General features: G+C 38.0%; 1 protein-coding gene across 2 annotated transcripts in view; it reads right to left on the minus strand.

The window, feature by feature from the left end:
* Positions 1-20,437, minus strand: part of NNT (nicotinamide nucleotide transhydrogenase) — a 46,224-nt gene that overhangs the window by 25,562 nt on the left and 225 nt on the right. The window contains exons 1-13 of one of the 2 annotated variants that reach the window (XM_063320514.1): positions 20,318-20,350; positions 19,349-19,546; positions 12,832-13,061; positions 11,464-11,681; positions 9,906-9,993; positions 9,111-9,199; positions 7,301-7,488; positions 6,453-6,586; positions 4,676-4,867; positions 3,385-3,538; positions 2,330-2,491; positions 1,405-1,515; positions 530-675 (exon numbers count right to left, since the gene is read on the minus strand). In XM_063320514.1, coding sequence (XP_063176584.1) covers positions 530-675; positions 1,405-1,515; positions 2,330-2,491; positions 3,385-3,538; positions 4,676-4,867; positions 6,453-6,586; positions 7,301-7,488; positions 9,111-9,199; positions 9,906-9,993; positions 11,464-11,681; positions 12,832-13,061; positions 19,349-19,499 — 1,863 coding nt within the window. In that variant the 5' untranslated portion in view covers positions 19,500-19,546; positions 20,318-20,350. Of the gene's footprint in view, positions 1-529; positions 676-1,404; positions 1,516-2,329; positions 2,492-3,384; positions 3,539-4,675; positions 4,868-6,452; positions 6,587-7,300; positions 7,489-9,110; positions 9,200-9,905; positions 9,994-11,463; positions 11,682-12,831; positions 13,062-19,348; positions 19,547-20,317; positions 20,351-20,437 lie in introns of those variants that run through there. The other variant, XM_063320513.1, reaches the window with a different exon arrangement.

Consider the following 20,437-nt stretch of genomic DNA (forward strand, 5'->3'; position numbering starts at 1 on the left):
CTTTTTCCAAACATAGAAGGCAATACAGATTGATTTTTCTTACTATTAATCAAATGCAAACAAAAAAGTTTACCACGAAAGGTACTATAGGTACAATCCCTGTACATCCCTCTGTGCTAAAATCTCATCCTATCCAGATGTCATACTTACTTCAATTGTCACGCAAAGTTGACTTTTCAGAAACATTTAAACCAAAGACTGATTTCTGCAGTTACTCTAATATTTAAACTGTAATTTAGGAAAACTGTGCAATTAATAACAAACTACCCGCTGCTCTACAGGGAAAAAAAAAAACAAAAAAAAAAAAAATCAAAAAAACCAAACACAAAGCTTTTAAAAGCTTACAGATTCAGCACTTGGGGTATGATTGCAAGCTTAAAGTTAATCAACTTCAGACTGACCTTGTGGGAATAGGTATCTGATTACAAGACCATGGCTAATTTGCTATTTATTCCTCAACAGTGTAAGCAGTGAAGAAGCGTATCATGCTGTGAACAGTGGGGTAAGAGCCACAAAGTTATCTTCTTACCTGTTCAATATTATAGCCACCGTTGAGAGCAGCTGCATAGCCTCCTACAAAGACACCACCAGGAAGTAGGTACAAGTAGTTGTACTCAGGGGGATCTGTGGGACGCTTGAACATATCCAGCATTCTCTGTGTAACTAGAAACCCACCTGGCCAAAGAAAAGGAACAATTTTACAAAAATAAAAACTGAAGCTAAGCATATGCCAAGCTATAAGAGAAGTACTTCATTAAATCATATTACCACAAAAAGTTAGCAACTGACACCAATAAAGCCTTTGAAAAGCTAGTAATCTGGAAAACCACCAGGCAACAAAGGTGTAATCAGGGTGAGATCCTGTTGTCGTTTTTAACCTTTACAGGAAATTCATAAAACGAGCAGCTGGAAAGCCTGGAGGACTTGTTCTAACTCCATACTCTACAACAACTGCAAGATACAGCTTAGTGTATGACTGTGTCCCTTTCTCTGTCTAGTCTAGCAAAAAACAGTATTTATAAGTCATATTGCTCAATTTCTTATCTTTTTTATTTTCAAAGCTGGGACTTCTGAAGCTCAAGCAAGCAAAGACAAACGCAGTACCATTTTGGGATATACAGAAAAAAATATTTTATATAATCATCACCCAAAGGACACTGGAAAAGAAAAACGCATATTTAAATGCTTCCCTAAAAAAAGGTCACACCACAAGGTGTGCAAACCAGGTATAATAAATAATATGAAAATTGTGCGTTTGAGAGGGTGTTCTTTGTTGATGTATGCTCTCAGATCAAATTCCCAAAACAGCATTTCTGGAATCTGTACAATTAAAGAGCTGTCAGAAAAAAAAGAATTACACAATTGCTTTAAAGTTACCCTCAGAAGAAAGCGTAACATTCATACCTGCAATATTGACTGAAGAGATAAAGGCTGAAAGCACTGCTAGAGTTTGAGAAGTGTTTTCAGGGAGATAGTTTCCTCCCATCAATACCAGCCCACCAACTGCAGTTAGCCCTATGTGAAAGGGAAAAAAGTGTTACTGAACCTTAAAAGGCTCTATACCTATAGAACGTTTCCTTTCAGAAGTCAAACAGCTACCGGTCAACACAAATTTTGACCCACACTCTACACATTACTATTTAAACAAAGGCTACCATGGTGTTTTTCAGCAACATAAACATGTTTCAAAAGAAAAAAAAATAGTATATGAATATAGTTTTGAAGTACAGTGCCTCAAGCACTGAGTGAGCCTCCAAGTACTCGTTCAATAAAAGAACCTCTGCTTTTAATAGCCAAAGTAGATAGGTCTCATGACCTGGCACATATATACACACAGAGGTATATAAAATCTTACATATTTCTAGACTTAGGAACCTTATGGGTCACTTAGGAATGTTTTTCCTCTCTCTCAAAACACATAGTTTGAGGAGAGGAAAAACAAGACTGCGGAAAATATGAAAGACAAGTTATTTTCAGGGCAACATTTTGGAGAGATGGAAGGAAAGATGTGTTCTGTGAAAGGAGAGACTGCAGCACTCCAAGTAAAACAAACTTTAAAACAAACAGGTTTAGAGTGAAAAATTAAAAATACACAGCATTACATTTGCCCTTCTTTCTAGAAAACATACTGTCAGAAAGAGTATGTTTCAGATGTCCCTGCTATTTATGGAAGTACACTCAGACATGCAAAGTAGTACTGGGTTCTTTGGCATTTTAAAAGGTGCATCAGCAGACTTCTCTCTAAAGTTTGATCATCAGACTTCTCTCTAAAGTTTGAGCAAAAGGATACTTCAAATAGGAAATAAGCAGTTGTGTGACAGTTACTTACCTGAGATAGCATTAGTCACTGACATGAGTGGAGAGTGAAGAGCAGGAGTGACACCCCACACTGTATGGTAGCCCACTATTCCAGCTAGGCCAAATGTTGTCACCATTTGCGTGAAAGCCGTATTAGGAGCTACAATGCCCAGTCCTAACATGCTGGATAAGCCTAGAAGAAAAGCACAGCAAAACTTTTCTATAACTTTTCAATGGTTTCTTACATTTAAACTGTGTACTTGGAGTCCAGTATTGAGCTAAAAGCAAAATGGAGTTTTGTGCATGGACTTCTTTCAAGATGAGATGGATCATCTTTGTCAACTACAAGACTCTTTCAGTACTAGTGTTTCTTTTACAATAGAAAATAAAAACATAATATACACATCTTTGTTATGCATGCACACGAAGCAGCATAGGTAGGTTTCTATACCAACACTGAATTCTGTCACTCTTCTTTTCTGTAACAAAAATGTAAAAGAGTCACAATCAAGTTGAGATACTACTTGGAAGACAAAGCATGCATATCAAGAAGAAAGGTTAAAAATAAGAATACTCAATACACTAATTGCCTCATGCACAAGTTCTAATGCACACAGAATACCAAGTGGCAAGAAGAGCCAATATTTATTTGCCAAGGCAAACGTCCCATTCTCAGTACTTCAGCAGATTGTGGGCATTTAAGTCTCATACGATACATTAAAGTTTGAAGAAGACAATGGCATTGAATTGATTCTGCTGCACAGTACGGGCACAATACCTAGCAGGAGTGCTTCAGAATTTTAAGTATTTTACTGATACTTAAATAAAGCCAAAAACACATGCATCCACACAACATGAATCAGCACTGTTTGAAATGGTAATACTTTTGGTTAAATTTCTAAAATTTTATTTTCCATCTCAAAAGCAACTATTACACTACACTGATTTTGCACTAGGATACACCAGTCAATCAGCTGCTCTCCCGACTAGTTATTAAACTGAATGAGTGAGATGAGGAGTCACTTAAAAGTATTAGCCAAATAAGGAGCACTCTACACTGATTCTCCAACTCCAGAAGTTGCCTACCTGCTGTGTATATAGATGCACTAGTCATAGTTTTTCTAAAAGGTGTAATAGTAGCTGCTTTTTCCGCTTCCAGCTCTGCTACAGTCTTCTGCTTCGCAGGGGGTCCTTGAGGAATGTTATTTGGTGGAGGTGCTGGGAAAATCACCTTGCCATCCTGACAAGAAATATTTACAGTTATCACTAACATGGCAGATAATTTACAGTTAGAGGAGCCTACTCTTCTCAATCCTGCAACTCAGATAAGTCTTAACATCCTACAGCCATGCCACAGGAACATCCTCCTTTTCCGCATCAGCAGAAGTTCGCAAGGATGGATGATCAGTACAGCCTCAACAAATTAATCATACTGGTTTACGCATTTTTCAGACTGGATTTACTATCAGTGTCCAAGAGCATCCGGTGGAAACATAGCACAAGGCTTGAAAGCAGGAACCAAAATAAAGGGTAAAGTTTCTTAAATGGAAATCATTTATGCAAACTAAAATGGGGTCTTGGAAAGAGCAAAATCTGCTACAGATCTGAACTGTAATCAGAGCCTGCACAGACCTCAGCTAGGTACCAAGAGAGATGTTTCACATTTGTTGCTGTTCTTCAGGCCTCTGGTGGCATTAGTGACAGAGCTGTCAGACCTGAGCTGTACACACCATTTTAGTGGTCTGGGAGAGATGAAGTCAATACAAGCCTCCTCCAGAGAAGATATCATAAGCATTACAAAATGTCAGCAATATTGCGCAGCAAAAATCAACAGAAATTAACACTTGTTACCTGAACTGCAAATTATTATTTCTTAATAGTTGCAGGAGGAGAGCCCATACTGGCCAGGCCCTAAGTTAATTCTATTATTTCCTAATAGAGCTTAAAGTATCCTGCATATTTTAGTTACACCAGTTTTTTCTGAAGTTACTCTTATATAAAGGAAAAACATGTATTTATTAAAGAAAAAAAAAAAGGAAGAATGTTTTTCTGGTCCTGTAGTAATTTAAAACATGTTTGAAACATAACTATGCTTTTATCACATGAATACAACATGCAAATTTAATCTTTTTCCTATTTTTCAATAGTAGACATTAGGTATTTGTTTAACTATGACAAGACGACAAAAGCGAAGAGGTCTCCCTTCACAAAAAGGGACAGGACTATTCAGCTGAATATAAACACGGTTGCCCACACTGTCCATCGAGCTACATCTGAAGTCTATTGGCATGCAGTATATTTGAATGCATTTTAAAAAGACAACACTGATAAATGCAGAACTAGGTACTCACAAATTAAGAGAATATTTCTGACTTACCTTCATTACTACAGTTCCTCTAACAACATGATCCAGAGTCCCATAATCAAATTCATCTTTTGGATCAAAGTAGAAGTTCTCTTTGTCAGGACTAATAGCCTTTAGGAGTTTGATAATATTATTGGAATACAGAGTACTGGCCTGAGTAGCCATTCTACTAGGCAGATCTGTGTAGCCAATGTGTGTAACACCCTGAAAAAAATTAAAGTAAAATACCAAGGATTAATTCAGCCTCTGAAGAAGCAGCATTTCTTCCAATACATCCTTCTGGAAACATATATCCAAACTGTTTCACTTATTTCAGTTTTTAATCCCCAGCTAAAACTGCTACCTGCAGCTCCAATATTACTAATTTGGGGTGGATTACTCACAACAGTTACAGAATTCAACATGACTAAACCCAACACCTTAAATGCTACTTAGGAACAAGCCTACACAAAGAGGAAGATGTATTGGTGCAAGAGCTTGTCCTTTCCAAATCCTACCATTCTCTCAGAACTTAGCATCTTAAAGTAACCAGGTAACAGATTATCCTGCCCAATGCTTGGCATCTTCTCAGTCCTTCTGGAGGGCATGCACTGGAGGCAACTTTCTCTACGACAGAGGAGTGAAAGGAGCTTCCTCAGAGCTAGCTAGCTGTGCAAGTAATATACCCAGGCTCACATTTACATAAAGATGTAACATAATACATCCACACTGTTTAAAGAACAAATGTGAGTATACCTGGCAATCAGACTCTTGATCTCTTGGAAGGTATGGGTAGCTGAGGCTGGCACACACTCTTCACGTTCAAGGAGATTCGTGTTAAAAAACTGCTCCCGCAACTTACAGCCAAGACTTATGCATGCTTCTAGGAACTCTGGTTTCTTAATGCAACGCTTCAGCACAGTGCTAATAGTTCTGCACTGCTGCTCTTTTCTGCAGCTCAGTGCCAGTACACTATATCCAGGGGTAATACTCCCCTGACTAAAAGCGCTCCATATGAACTCTTCATGCAAGTATCTGCTTACTTCTGTTCTACACACTCTTAATTTCAGGTTTTAAGGGATGACATCAAAAGAAAACCACAAAACCAAATAGAATGCGTGACTCATGATACATACACACACAGCCCTGCTGATATGAATGACAGCCATGGCAGCAGTACGTCCTACCGGCTTTGCTAGAGCAGCATATTAACAGCGTTATGTCCTTACATTACCAAATAACAATCTTGGAAATCTGCTACTTCAAATCTCATCACGCAGATTTCTGTAACTGCTAGCGTATTTCTCAAAAGTACCAAAAATAAACCCCAAAAAGCAGAAAACGAGCTCTCAACCAAGACGACGAACACTGGAGCAAAACCAAAATAGTTAGGTCAGTCCAAAGCAAAATTGCCTAGTTTAATGAAGCAATTCATGCTACTCCTAGTTTGGGTTACAAGTGGTTTGGATACGTTAGGGCAAACAGAGTCATGTTGGCAAAGCTAAAGACATACAAAGACAACACCCTCCTGATGCTGAAATTACACTGAGCTAAGGCAGAGGCTTTGCATTGTGAACACTGACAGAATCTGACCCTTACCTTAAGAACCAAATTAGCACTATATAAAGGTATTTGTTTCTTTAAAATTCTTCAAATTGTTATACATAGAGATAACTAGTGACCAAATATAAATGTAAAGGATTGCTCAAGCCCAAATAGCAAAATTAGCTATTCATTTTCAGCATACAGTTTACAAAACATGATGTGAAATCATGCAAACTGAGAAAGATCTGCAGACTAAAATGCTCACCTTATGAACATACATTTCTCCAGGCTTTGTAGTCTCAATGTTTCCTCCTGCTTCTGCAGCTAAATCCACAACAACTGAACCTTCCTTCATTGATTCAATCATATCTTTCTTAATCAAGATGGGAGCTTTTTTGCCTAACAAGACAAGGCATATTATGTTAAACATGAAATAAACCTTTAATCTGTACAGCTCAGCAGATGAGTTCTCCCTTTCTCTCTCTCAACCTTATTTTTCTAAGTAAAATTTTCAAGCAATTGGTACCTAGGATGAAATGACACAGAAGGTTTGTTTATACAGGCAGAGAGAAGAGATGGTAGAACATCTTGCTCCCAAGCATATAAAAAAGGTGTACATGGGCAGTCTACCAAAGACGCTGGCAAATCCAATTTTGTCCTCAGTAAACAGATCACATCCAATCTTACAATTCAAGTCACAACCAAAAAAAAAAAAAAAAAGAAATGTCACATCATAAGTTATTAAAAAACAGATGTTGTGCAATAGAGCACTAAAACCTAACCTCTACCTCACTACGTTTGAATTACAAAATACCGTACTGTTTCCACTGGATTTCAGTGCAGTGATGCAATAAATATGCATACTTTATTACTCTCTACTCCTTATTTAATAAGAAAACATGATGATATTGAGTCAAAGACTGCTATTTGTGAGAACAAAAGTTGTAAAAAAAAGGCACCTACTTTAAAACCAGGCATTTATCAGGGACGGGAAAAGATACATGCTCACACAGACATAATTCATGAACACCTGTTTTCACTGCAGTCACAGCTCCAAAACATGCCAACTTCTACAAGAAGAATGAAAATTAGCATCTTGTACATAAAACATACCTGGAATAAGTGCTGTAGTGATGATAATATCAACATCTTGGCACTGTTTGGCAAAGAGTTTCATTTCAGCCTCAATAAATTCTTTGGACATTTCCTTAGCATAACCACCTTGCCCCTCTCCAGATTCCTTTATGTCTACTTCCAAAGGCTCAGCACCAAGAGACTTGAACTGTTCCAGAGCTGCAGCTCTAGGAAAACAAAATCAGGGAACAACCACTGTTTTAAAAACCCACCATGACTCTTATGTTTTTTTAGTAGTAGTCTTCTTCAGGTAAGAGATCTATAATTTATTCTAGGATTAAGGAGACCATAACTAAAGTCATCAACTTTCTGTATTCAGTGAAAAAAGTTAATTGCATCACTAATTTTACATCTCTAATGAAGATATTTGGATAAGGAACAAAGGCAGCCTACTGCTTCCTGTATAGTTAGCAGAGCTGCTCCAAGAAAACTCTCAAAGCTGGGAGCTTAACTGTTGACTAACTCTACTCACCCATTTCTCTTGTCATGACTAGGTAAATCTACAGCTCAAATTTACATGCCTAAAATAGGTGATAAATACACAACTCATGACCCTGACTTTAATCTGCGAGATGGAAAATACCAGCAAGTCTTATTTTCACAGGGAAAACTGGGGGGAAGAAGGGGAGCAGGGGGAACTAGAGGTGGTGGTTGGTTGGTTGGTTTTGGTTTTTTTACAGTTACCCTGTAAATCTGTGATTTATTTTACATCACATGGTATCACAGTAAATAAATGAGACTAAACTGCAGTGTTAGGTGCAACACATTCACAACATGCAGAGGATTTAACACAAACATCCTTGCACACCAAGATAAAAGTATACATGATGCTGAAAGAAGAGAATTAAACAAATCTGAAAAGTTTTAGACAGATTTTAATCATGCTTTTAAAGAAAATAAACACTTTCCAGTTTGTTTTAAGGGATATGCAGATTTTCTAACAAACCAGAGCAAAGGTTTTTTCATATTGCACATCATAAATCTGGAGATATATTCATTTTTATTCTCTCATATTACATATACCTAAGTAGCACTAGATGCCATCTCTGCATACAAACAAACAAGTATAAGTAATTTTAATGCAAATACAGTATTAAGCTCATATAAATTCAATGTAAGGCCATTTCGTAGAAAAAAAATTAATCAAGTTTGCAGTCCCTGTAGCTGTAAGAAGAAAAACATGCTCTGTAATTTTCCCAGTCTACTGTTCTAACAAATAGCTGTGGAGCACAATAATCCTTCCTGACATAAAGAAGAAACCCAAGGAAAGAAGAATTTAAAGCAGCTTCAGCTGCAGTTTCTGTTCTTTCATCTTGAGATTTGTAAGTAAAATAACTTGATCTCTTTCTCTTTTTCAGCACATTGAGAGAAGAGTCTCTCCAAAGATGTCCTAGGTGGCCCCTCTGGGATGAAGAAAGTAGAGGTGAATGAGAGCATGCAGCTATGAACCTGGGTCAAAGCAAGCTATAAATGAGGGCATAAGGATTATTTTCCCTGTGTCTCCAAGAAGAACAGAGACATGAAACTCTGGATAAAAGCCCTAACTTTCTCATTTTCATAAAGAAATGGTTTTTTGTTCATATAGTTCTGAGTGATTTAATAGAGAAGGACTCCTTGGATGGTTTGGTTGTTTTGAGGTATAAAAAAAATGGAGGAATAATGACAGAAGAAAAACAGTAGGAAAGGAATTGTGATTCAGTGCAGTACAAGTGCTTTCATTGTAATACAGCCGCAAAGTAATTAATCTTAAAATAATTTCAGATTGCTACTGTCATTTTCACATACCTACCTAGTATCAAATCCACGAACGACTGCACCCATTGATTTAGCTGCTCCTGCAGAAGCCAGACCAGCAACTCCTCCTCCGATGATCAAGACCTAGAATGACACCATCATCAATGCTTGGAGCATAAACTAAAACTAGAACTGCTTAGAGAAGCAGCAGCATTGCATTGCTTTCTACACCTCATTAACCAGCCATTTAAACAAGTTACCTTAGGACACAAAACCCAAACTGACTTTGGTAAAGCTGCCCCATAAATCTAACAGTTTAAAAGCTGTAACTCCTAACTTTACTTATCTGAGAGCCAACTCATCTGTAGCTAACAGTTTATGTAAATACAGGTTTTCTCCATAATTTAATTTATCCTCTTTTTTTTCCCCCCTTTCCTTAATTGTACTTTCATTTTTCTTCAACCCAATCCACTTGCAATTCAAATCAAGCAATCCTTTCCATCACAGCCCTCAATGCACCAGAATGACTTTTCTTAACTGTTTCCTTGTCTTTCCCCATTTGAAAAAAAAAAAAATAATAATCCATCCATATCTAGCTTGTCTCATGTTTAAAACTAAGCAAACTTAAATAAATCTCAAATTATCCTATTATTAAAAAAAAAAAAAAAAAACAAAACCAGCACTACAGGTAGTGAACAAAAATTGGTATGGGAGTAACTACAGGGATTCCTACTCTCTAGTATTAGCCCTAAGGCAGGAAAAAAGTCTTTTAACACAGTTTCAGCAGTGGTTAGCTGCGATGAGGAAGTCGCATATTCTTTTGCCACAATATCTGTTTAACTGCACATACCTTTGCTGGAGGAACTTTACCAGCAGCTGTGATCTGACCCGTGAAAAATCGACCAAAGTGATTTGCTGCCAGTACCACAGCCTTGTAACTGTCAATTAAGGACGAACACATATCAGTATTTTCCCAGGCTCAGTACAATTCCATTCATGATAGCAATCAAAAGGATGAATATGTGACAGTAGCACGTGTAGGATAAAGCAAGTTTAATATTTTACTATTGAGCACAAGTTTAATAGTCTTTGTTCATTTCTTGCTTTTTGTTTTAAAAAAATCATGGAATGCATTTTCAAACAGAATTTTTAAGACTCTAATATACTGAATGTCCACAACTATTCACTCTCAAGTACAATTTTAGCTGAACAATAAATGCGTAACCTGCCAAAAGTTAACTCTGTGGCCTTTGAAGCTACCTTCAAAGGCTGTAACCTGAAGCTTGTTAGGGAAGGAAACATGAACAAGCAATTGTAAAACCCAGAGTGATTTTGCAGTAAACTCACGTACACAGCAAGCTCACATTCAAAAAAGATACTCTGACCTTAACTCTGCTGAGCTATATGGCTTAGGGCAAATAGTTTAACCTTGCTACTTTTTTTGCCCCATCTGCTTTGTAGCCATCCAAGAATGGGTGGCTGGATCCCAAGTTAACATTAGTAGACCTACCTGAAAATGCAGATTAATGTGTAATTATGTCTTTTCTTAACAACAGTGCACATTTTCTTGCATTTTTACTAACAGTGCTGTGGTTCAACAGTCCCGTTCCACTCTCTTTCCCATCTCTAGCAGAGACATATGGAGGTCTGTATGCCATAAAATTAGTTCTAATTTGGAATACAGCTTGTAGATTTTATACCTTTAAATACATTATAAATATCTGTATTTTAATAAAATCAGAGAATGGAAATACAGAGAAGTAACCAAACGTGTATGCAGATGTATACTGCTGGTGTCCACAAAATCTGACAGCCTTCTCCAAGGCTTATTACACCTCACAGATATCATCTAAGTCAAAAAAAATATGGAAAGTGATAAAGAACCTAATAACAGAAGTCAGCTTGATGACAATGTTTTAATTCACTCCAATACCTACAATAACAGTCACAAAGCACAAAGATGTCTGTGCTTTGTTTACAACTGCCACGGCAATTACACTCAACTGAGTGCTCGTTGCATTAGTTCCCAACAACATCAGACCTCAATCACGGACAATCTGTGTTGAAGATGCCTTAAGGATATCTTTGAGACTGTTCTGATCTAATTCAAATCAAAAAGGCACTCAACAAAGCAGTCCAGAAATTCGAAGAACTGCCTTCAACTTTATTTATTTTTTTTAGAGCCTCATTCTGATCTGCTGCAAAGCCCACCATAAGAAACTTAAGTTGTTTGAAACTTCTAACAGTGTCATCCTGCTGGAAAAAGCTGTATGAAAACAGAGATGCAGAACTGCTTTGGATATACCTAGTATCAAAGCACATAGCTTTTAATCCAGCTATACTTACTCAAGCTGGGGAGGAAAAAAAAAAAAAAAAAGAGAAAAGAAAAAAAGAAGACCGATTCATACCCAGCAATGTTGGCCATGGAGCTAAGTGCATCATATCCCTGAGCAATGGTGACCCGTGGAACCTGATCCATTGCCAAGACTGTTGTTTTTTTCTCTGCAAGTTTTTTCAGGAGGTCTGGATTTTGTGCTGGGTAGATAAAACTAATCAGGGTAGCCGCCGTCTTAAAAAGATCTGCCTCATGCACACCTAGAGCTGAATTATATATAGGAGCCCTCACCTGAAAAAAGAATTTTCCAAATTAATCAGAGGACATAAATCAGAACATTCAAGTTCCTTTCTCCCAGCATGCAGTCTGTCCATTCCCACCCACAAAGTACACAGGAAGGAAAAAAAACAAAGCCTGTTTACACAACTGAACTGAGTAACTGCACTTCTTAACTGCAGTTCACATATTAGAATTAGCTCTAGGCGGACTGGTGACAGGGCAGTAATAGTCAGCACACACATTCAGGAATATCTCATAGCTTCTAACCAGCAGTTACTGGCTTTTATAACAGAGAGCTGCCCCAAAACCTGTCATTTTTAAGCAAAATTATTACTGAACAGGTGTGCCAATTAAGCTCTACAGGGTAAGAATCACTGGTTGCAATGCACTGTTACATACACAGAGTTTCAAGCATGAAGTCAAGCAGATATTCATCTTGATCTGTATTAACTTTTTTTGAGTTTCTTGCTTTTCTTCAAAAAGAAACCTACTTAAAAGGGTTGTTTACAAACTAGCTCACAGAAATTCCATGTTCAGTCCTGACAGGGTAACTTCAAATAGAACAGTTAAAGGAAGACTCAATGTCAAGTTTAAGGTCTTTTTCTTTTTTCCTTTGGGACTCTGCACAACTAATAACTCTCAAGCAACTCCACTTTTAGCAGTCTTCCCAGATCAGCTACAACTCATTTAGTTGCAAATACTTTTGAAAACACTGCTGCTGTGGAATTGTTGGATGTCTAATTGAGAAAAGTTAGAAACTTGCACCTTCAAAATTCCAAACAACTCTCTCTAAAGAGCAACCTGAGTTGCATGTTAGTAATTTGGGAGAGAAAGTTGTATTAGAGCAGGGATCTCATCTGATTAGAGTCCAGAAGTAGTCTCCTCACTCTAGAAAAGACAACTCATCCAAGGCAGTTAAAAATTTGGTAAAAAATCATCCTCAGTCTTTTAATGCTGACATTTACCAGTTTATTACTGTAGGTGCACACCTGAGCTATATAAAAACAAAACAAAACAGACTAAAATTGAATCAGAACTTAGAATGGAAAATATTAATTTAAAAGAGTTTACTTATTGAACTTCCAGCAGACTATAAGAAAACATTGACCTATATGTTTCTCCAAAAATAATGTAATAGGAAATATATTAATAAAGTAATTACTTTGACAATCAAATCAGAAGCCAGAACTTCCTTGGTCCCCTGGATCTTTGCTCCAACTTCTCTGTAATGGTCATCAGAAAATTTGGAAGCTTCTCCAGCACCAGATTCCACCACAACATTGAAGCCTTGTTTAACCAAGGCTTGAACTCCAGCCGGTGATAGAGCCACTCTCTTCTCATTCTCAAATATCTCCTTGGGGACACCTACAGTCAGCTGTTTATAAGGAATTCCTGTAAGAGTGGCAGATAAGACAGAATTAGTTGCACTAAAGATTAATGAATTGATACTAATGGCACTCTTCAGTGTTGTATAGACACATGCAGACATGTCATACTTAGCAATTCTCCCTCCTAAGGGAAGAGGAAGCATAATAATATTTTCTAGCAGTGCAGTTTGCATATACTTAAATTACACCATCTTGCTAGAGATCCCTGTTCTCTCAGGAATCAGCAGGTCAGCACAATGAGCCACACAAGCAGTAACAAGTGTTTAGTGCAGTTCATACCCATCTCAATTTATACAGTTCTGATTATGTAACTAGCATTCTTATTTATACAATACATGGTATTCTGGTGAAAAAAAATTCTACCTGGGGTAAAAAGAATTGAAATCCCTCTTTTTTTGAGGAAAAAAACAAATGAGCTTGAACAGCTGAACTGCATTTTAACTGAGCATGGTTTTAATGTCTATCAAACTCCAGTTGTCTCAGATCACTATTAATGAATGCAACTTACATACCACAAAGTACACTGAATGGCACAACTACATCAATAAGGTACTCTAAGAGTTGCTACAGAAATGAAAAATGTGAATTCAGGAGTAGTTGAATAATGGAATATTCATCTACTAGTTTGTTCAATTATACTTCTCTTCAATGTTATCTCCTTGTCTAAACTTGTTCAAAGCTTTACTAAATAACACCAGGAAACTGCTGAAGCTGCAATTTATCAGTTTTAGCTTAAGGTTTCAAATTACAAGTATCTAACTTTGTTCACGTACAATTTGTGGGCTTCTAGTCTAATATCTGAGAGTTAAACTTCTCCCATCCAATCAAGAGTTTAAATACACTGTTTGTAAATACACAGACTCAAGCAGAATAATCATACATGAAACTACCACATCATTTCAATTACACTACAGCATGCAGTCGAGCATGCAGGCCCAGTTCTGCATCAGCTTTCACTGATGTCTATCCAAAATTTAAGCCTGGATTGTGATGTTTGTACATGAGATACTTACACCACATATATATTAATGAAATGTAACTTGAGCAGCCTAAGCAGTCACTCATATTAAAGATCAAGCCACAAAAAAATCCAAACCAACTCCCCTCCCAAAAAAACCCCAACAAAACGTCCACAAAAAAAACCAAACAACAAAAAAACAAAACCAAACCAAACAACAACAACAAAAAAAAAACACGGGGGGGAGCAGGGGGGTGAAAGGCTTGTTTTAAATTACAAATCTGCTTTCATTTTGGCCACCAATAGTGTGTATTGAGCAACAAAAATTGTACAATGTGTTGCACATTTTAGGAAGGCCTCTTTTTCACTTTTTTCTTTTTTTTTTTTTTAAGACAGAAACAAGCAAAACAAAGCCAAAAACATAATACACTATAAGAGCTTTACGGAACTGAATTATTATTATTTTGATATTTTTAAATCTAAAACTATCTATGAAATAAAATTGGGAATATAAGATGCTTAAAGTTGAATATCTGAAAAAGTTTTAGAGCAACAAGTTTCAAGATACTATCAACTTACAACATTCTGAAAATACAATACAGAGTTGCTAAGAACTGATACTTATATATCTACCTGTACTTGTCAGTCTTCTACTCCATTGTAAAAAAAAAAAAAAAACCACATCCAACAAGAAGACAGAATGAAAGATCACCAGAGAAAGAAATGCATTACTTGTAATTCTTTTTAACATTTTTTGTTACTTTTAGCTTTCTCTTTTAAAATAAGCTAATAAAATGGTAACAAATAATTTGAAGACACAAGTGTTTTTATATTTTATATGTTGGAGAACATATAAAATTCTTTAGATTACAAGACAAAAATTAAAATTCAGAAAAAATGCTTTAAAGGAACATAAAGTCACAAAAGGAGCGAGAATGCCCATCTAAAACAACTGACCCACAAAGGTAACAATGCTTTGCAAAAATTTGCTTCATCAGCATACACCACATCCAGACATTACCGTGCAACTCAGGGCAGCCCTATCACAGCAGCATAGCAGCATTAACCCCTCGAAAGCTGTTGCTGTCACTCATACAAATTACCCTTGTCATTTGACGAGAACTTTCTCCTCAGCTCTTGTAGTTACTACACAATAAAGTCCTGCTTCTGAATTTCACTAAATTGACTCAGTAGAAATGAGCTCTCTTCTAAGGAGCAGAAATAAAACCTAGAAGACTGAAATTTGCTAAAATAACAGAGACCAATCACAATTTCAGAAAGGAAGTGGCTGTAGGATACAAGGCAAAAAAATTCTTAAGTACTGAGAAAATAAGAACTGAGTGCTGCCTTCCCTTTCTCCTTTTGGAAGTTTTTGCAGCACACAAATGCAGAGGAAGAAGGGAATAACTACAGCACGCAGGGAACAGAAGAGTGAGCGCAAATCTAAAGGCACACAAACACTTGACTAAAGCTTATATATTATATAGTCCTCGAGCAAGAAATTAACTTTTTTTTTTTTTTTTGCTCCTAAGGCTGAAATGACAATTGATGCTTCCAATTTCTTTTTGTTGATTGGCTTTTGTGTGGGGTACCACAGTAGAAGAGTAAACGGCTAGGAGGGATGGGACAGGAATATATAGTCACTACACACCAAACATATTTCCTCATTTCTTTCTTCCACATTGCTACATTTTGCATGCAATAAAAACACATAAAACTTTTTCAGATACAAAGTATTGGCACCCCATTTAGTAAGCAGAATGATCAGAGACCAATAGTGAGGACTATGCCCTTCTCCAATGCTTGAGGACATTCAACAAGTCTCGCTTCCCACCTCCTTTTCTCCTCTGTCCCACTACGATATTTCTAGCAACCAGTGAATACAGAGGCAAATGAAGACAGAACTGAAGATGTCGGTTTGCCAGCCTTTAGCTAGAGCAGGTACAGCACATTTTTCAAGCAGACTACCCTGATGTGAGCTATCCCATCATTCAGCACCAAAACAGAGCAGACGTTTACAGCTGCAAAGCAAAGATCTATGTTAAAACTTCAGGATAGGGTATGATAACTACTATATTTGAAGGAAGCTGTATTATGAACACAGACTTGGTTTGTTGAACTCAGCAACTTCATTGAAGTTAATAGCTTTGAAAGGTTGAAATCTAGAATTATAAACTTAGGATCGTGATTTAGGTTTTATTTTTGAGAAAGCACATCCGCTATCCTTGCCATGGGTTTAAAATGGCATGACAGTGTGAAGCTTCCAAGTTGCCTTTATAAGCCTCCAAGCTTCAGAAATCAAACAATTAAAAATAACAACAAGTGATTTTCTCCATTTAACTTCCATCTACAAACTGAATGTTTAAAGAAGATCCTAAATTAAAACTATCAAGAAAACTCAGAACATTGTATGTAGAGAAAGAGAGAAAAATACAGGTTTTTATCTCCTTAACCTGATATCAGGAAGTAGGCTGTAGCAAAATAGTATCAACAAACATTAGAGACTGACTTAGAGAAAAGAGAAGTTTTAACTATATGAGACATGTTCTGGGATGGGAAAACAGGGTATGTAACCTGCCTAATTTCTATGTAGCTCTAATATCAGCTTTAAACAAACCATCTCACCTGTTCTGAAGATGAGGACATATTCCGAAGAACAGCAATATGATGTTGGCAAAAAGAAACGAAAAAAAAAAAAAAAAAAAAGAATGGTACAGAAGATTAAACACCTGATCCTCCTTCTTACACATGCAAGGAGATACAAAAAACCCAAGGAAATTAAATGAGAATATGTATGGTTTATAAACAATGTACCGTTTATCTAGGGAATTAATTGACCATAAACTGCTATAGGTTTAAAAGGTCTAAAAGATTTAGAAAACAAACATAAAATCTTATGAAAGAAGCATCAAAGTAAAAAGGGCATTAAAAATCCCCAGATAGAGACAGGTAAAAGTCAGAGCTGTAGGACAAATCAATCTGGAAGTGTATTGGAAACGTTGGTCGGATACCCTATAAGTGCCTTTCCCAGCATTTGGGAACGTTTTTCACCTGTTTCTGAAGCACCTGCTGCTGGTGACTATCTGAGAGCGGTTACAGGAACCCTTGTTTGCTCCTATATGAAAATTTCTATGTTTCCAAGAAACAAATAAAGTAGCACCAAAATAAACAGCAATAAGAAAAGTATCCATCCTCCAAGTTTACTTTTCAATTGACAATGTCTTCACTCCTCAGGCAGCTGTTATTCTCATATATAAAATATCCTGGACTAAATGAAAGCTAATCAGAAAGAAGTAAAAACTACAGGCTTAAGAAGAACTACTGTGAGACTAGCCTTTTCAGAAAACTTAGTAAGTATTACAGTGACTTTACCAAGTGTCACTATAACCAAAGAAAATTTCTAAAAGTAAGAATAAAATGTAGTCACTTTATATGCTGTTAAATTTCAATTTAAGAGCACTTAAAAAGTATACTAAGCAACAGTACCACTACTAATTTGTCATTCAATGGCTGTTTTATCCTTGATTTGTCCTCTCCTGAATGAAAAATCTCTTGTTACCAAAATGAACTATAAGGACAGCTTAATTATCAACCAAAAGGCTTATCAAACTTATAATTCTCAGTGTTAAATAACTGCATTGCATGAATACTACTCACTCTTAAATACAAGCTTACACATGACAGGTCTGAAGGGACAGCACTGAATGCTTAAACACATGACACTAATCAGAATTCTCTGTCCTTGTGGAAAAATTTCTGAAAAGCAATTCATAAACAATAAAACGCACACACACAAACAGACGAGCATACTGATTTCAGTAAAACTTAAGAGATCTTTCAGTTTCATGATCAAATTTGTGGTCAAAGTCAAATAAAAAGATTGTTTCCATACTCAAACAACAACAAGGGCACTTACCTGGGACATTTGAGAAAGAACTTTGAACCTGGTTTTCTACGTCCCAGGTTAACACTCCCAACCAAGGCACAACTTGCCATACCAAGACAGACAGATGTCTCTTTCATTCAGGTACTTAATATGAAAAAAAAAATAAAATTGGAGCACCACAAATTCATAAGATGGCGAAACTATTACCTGATCGGTTCTGACAAACCTCAGATCCCTAGGCTGTCAGTCAGAGCAAAGAAATTCAGATTTCACTGTGCAACTGTGGTAAAAAGCCATGCGGTACAGACTCCCAGGAGCCCTCAGAGTGAAGAAACTCTTCCTCTCATCACATTTCTTCAGAAGCTCCAAAACATTGGATCACCAGTTTGAATGGACCCCAAAATGCTCCAGCCACTCTTAGCATTGCCAGAAATTCCATGCAACAAAGGCTTCCCAAAATTATACAGTGTAATCTTATGTCCTCTCTTTTCACAACCAGATGCTTCTGTTCACAAACACCACTACTTTTCTAATACTCAAAAATATCTAACGCAGTTACCTACTGCGTATGTTTGGAAGAACAGAACATCACGTGTACAAACAGTCTAACTCTCAACATTAATCTGTCGCAGACTGAGAAGACCCTAGATCTGCACTGAAGCAGGGTCTCCAAATTCCTTCAGGGAGACATGACCCACTGCAGGATAACGGATAAAAATATCATTAAACCAGTTTTATATATTCTCCAGTCTTCTAGCTGTCAGGCTATGCACAAGATAGGAGAGAGCAAAAAAATGTCAGTTCTGATTTTCATACACCAAGTTCACATCATAAACTGGAACCAAGGATGCCCCCATCCCCCCTCATTTTTTTTCCTGAAAATACCTGAACCTGCCCACTATCTGCACTAGAATTTAATTACTGCAAATATACCAACAAAACCTACACATGAAGATGCAGATCAAAAGTTTTTCAAGGTGGTACAATGTAAGAGTTTCCTGAACAAAGTTAAAAGATTTTTAAGATGGGATAATTACATCCACATACAGTCATGCTTGCAGATACTCTCTTTGTGAGGGCTGTATTTTCCCCTGCAAGCACAAAAAAAGTTGCACTACCAAAACTCATGGGAAACTCAGACATTTAACTACAAAAAGCATTTGTTTAAATACTTCCTTCAAGCAAGGTAAGTATCAGCAGGAGCTCTAATCCTCTACCCATAAAAATTATTTGGATCCAAAGTATTCATAATAAACACAAATATCTTCTGCATAAACCCTTTAAAACCAGTGTAAAATTGTACTGCAACTGACTCAAGTGTGCTGCTGACATGATTTAAGAGTGTTCTTTTAATTCATTTCTGTACTAATGCATATCTGAAAGGAAAATTCCAGCTATCTTCATGTTTTAAAATAAACCATTATTTACAATAGTTTAATCTGTTTACCTGGCTTTGCAGCTGCTTGAGAGTTGAGCATTTGGTGGGTTCTAAACATTCGCAAACACGGCATCTTTGCGGAATGCACCTTAGGTGGTAACACATTGCCAAAAACAGGAGTTGAGCACCCACTAACAGCAATGCGCAGAAGGCTCGCCATTTTGCCCAGACCTCACAGCAGACTCCTTGCCACGTATGGAATCCCTGCTGCACATGTAAAAACAAAGGAAGAAGTATTAATGATACTAGACAAAAGGTATGTAAACTCGGCAGCTTAAGGCCAGTTGACTGCCAAAAGTCATGAGGTGATAATTTCTACCCACGTTTTCTTTATAGCTGGAAAACAAAATCAACTTTTTTCCAAGCGAAGGCAGCTATCAAACCAAAGTGACAAACCTGACATTACAACTTGACCTAGAGATCGTATTTCTACGACTCAAGGCCACCTTGTTTTTACACCATTGCTCTAAACAAGCAACTCCAACACGGGAGTCTCCTGCGTGCCGAGGAACCAGACAAGCAACCCAATCCCCAGCCCCAGCTCCCGAGGGAGTCATCCCGAGTGGGACAGCGTCTCACGGGCGCTGGGAGCGGGAGGGCCGCGGACCGGGCAGGGCAGCCGGGCCGTCGTCGTTGGCAGGTGGCTGCCGGCGGAGGGAAAGGCTCTTCGCCCGAAATCCTGCCAAGCACTGACGCCCCGTCCCGTTACGCCCCCTGGCCGCTCACGGCGGCGGCCCACCGCTCCCCGCCGGCCCGGCCCACACGGCAGCGGTCCCGCTCCGCTCCCGCCGCTATTTATAGCCCACGGCCACTGACTGACCTTGGGCGGGCGGCTCGCCCTCCGTCCGCCCGGGCCCTCAACCGCCACAACGGCCGGCGGCCATCACGCCCGCCCGGGGTATGGGGGGGAAGTGTAACGAGGCCCGCAGCCGCCACCTCCCCGCTCCCCGCCGGGGAGCCCCTTCCCGCGCTACTCGCCTTCTCCACACGTCCGTCCTTCCTTTCTTCCTTCCTCCCGCCCGCCCTTCCCGCCGCTCTTTCCCGCCGCTCCCAGAGCGGGACACCGCACCCTTCTCCTCAGCAACGGCCGCCCCCCGC

This window comes from Chroicocephalus ridibundus, chromosome Z (genome assembly GCF_963924245.1).
Source record: "Chroicocephalus ridibundus chromosome Z, bChrRid1.1, whole genome shotgun sequence".
In the NCBI taxonomy this organism is placed as follows: Eukaryota; Metazoa; Chordata; class Aves; order Charadriiformes; family Laridae; genus Chroicocephalus; species Chroicocephalus ridibundus.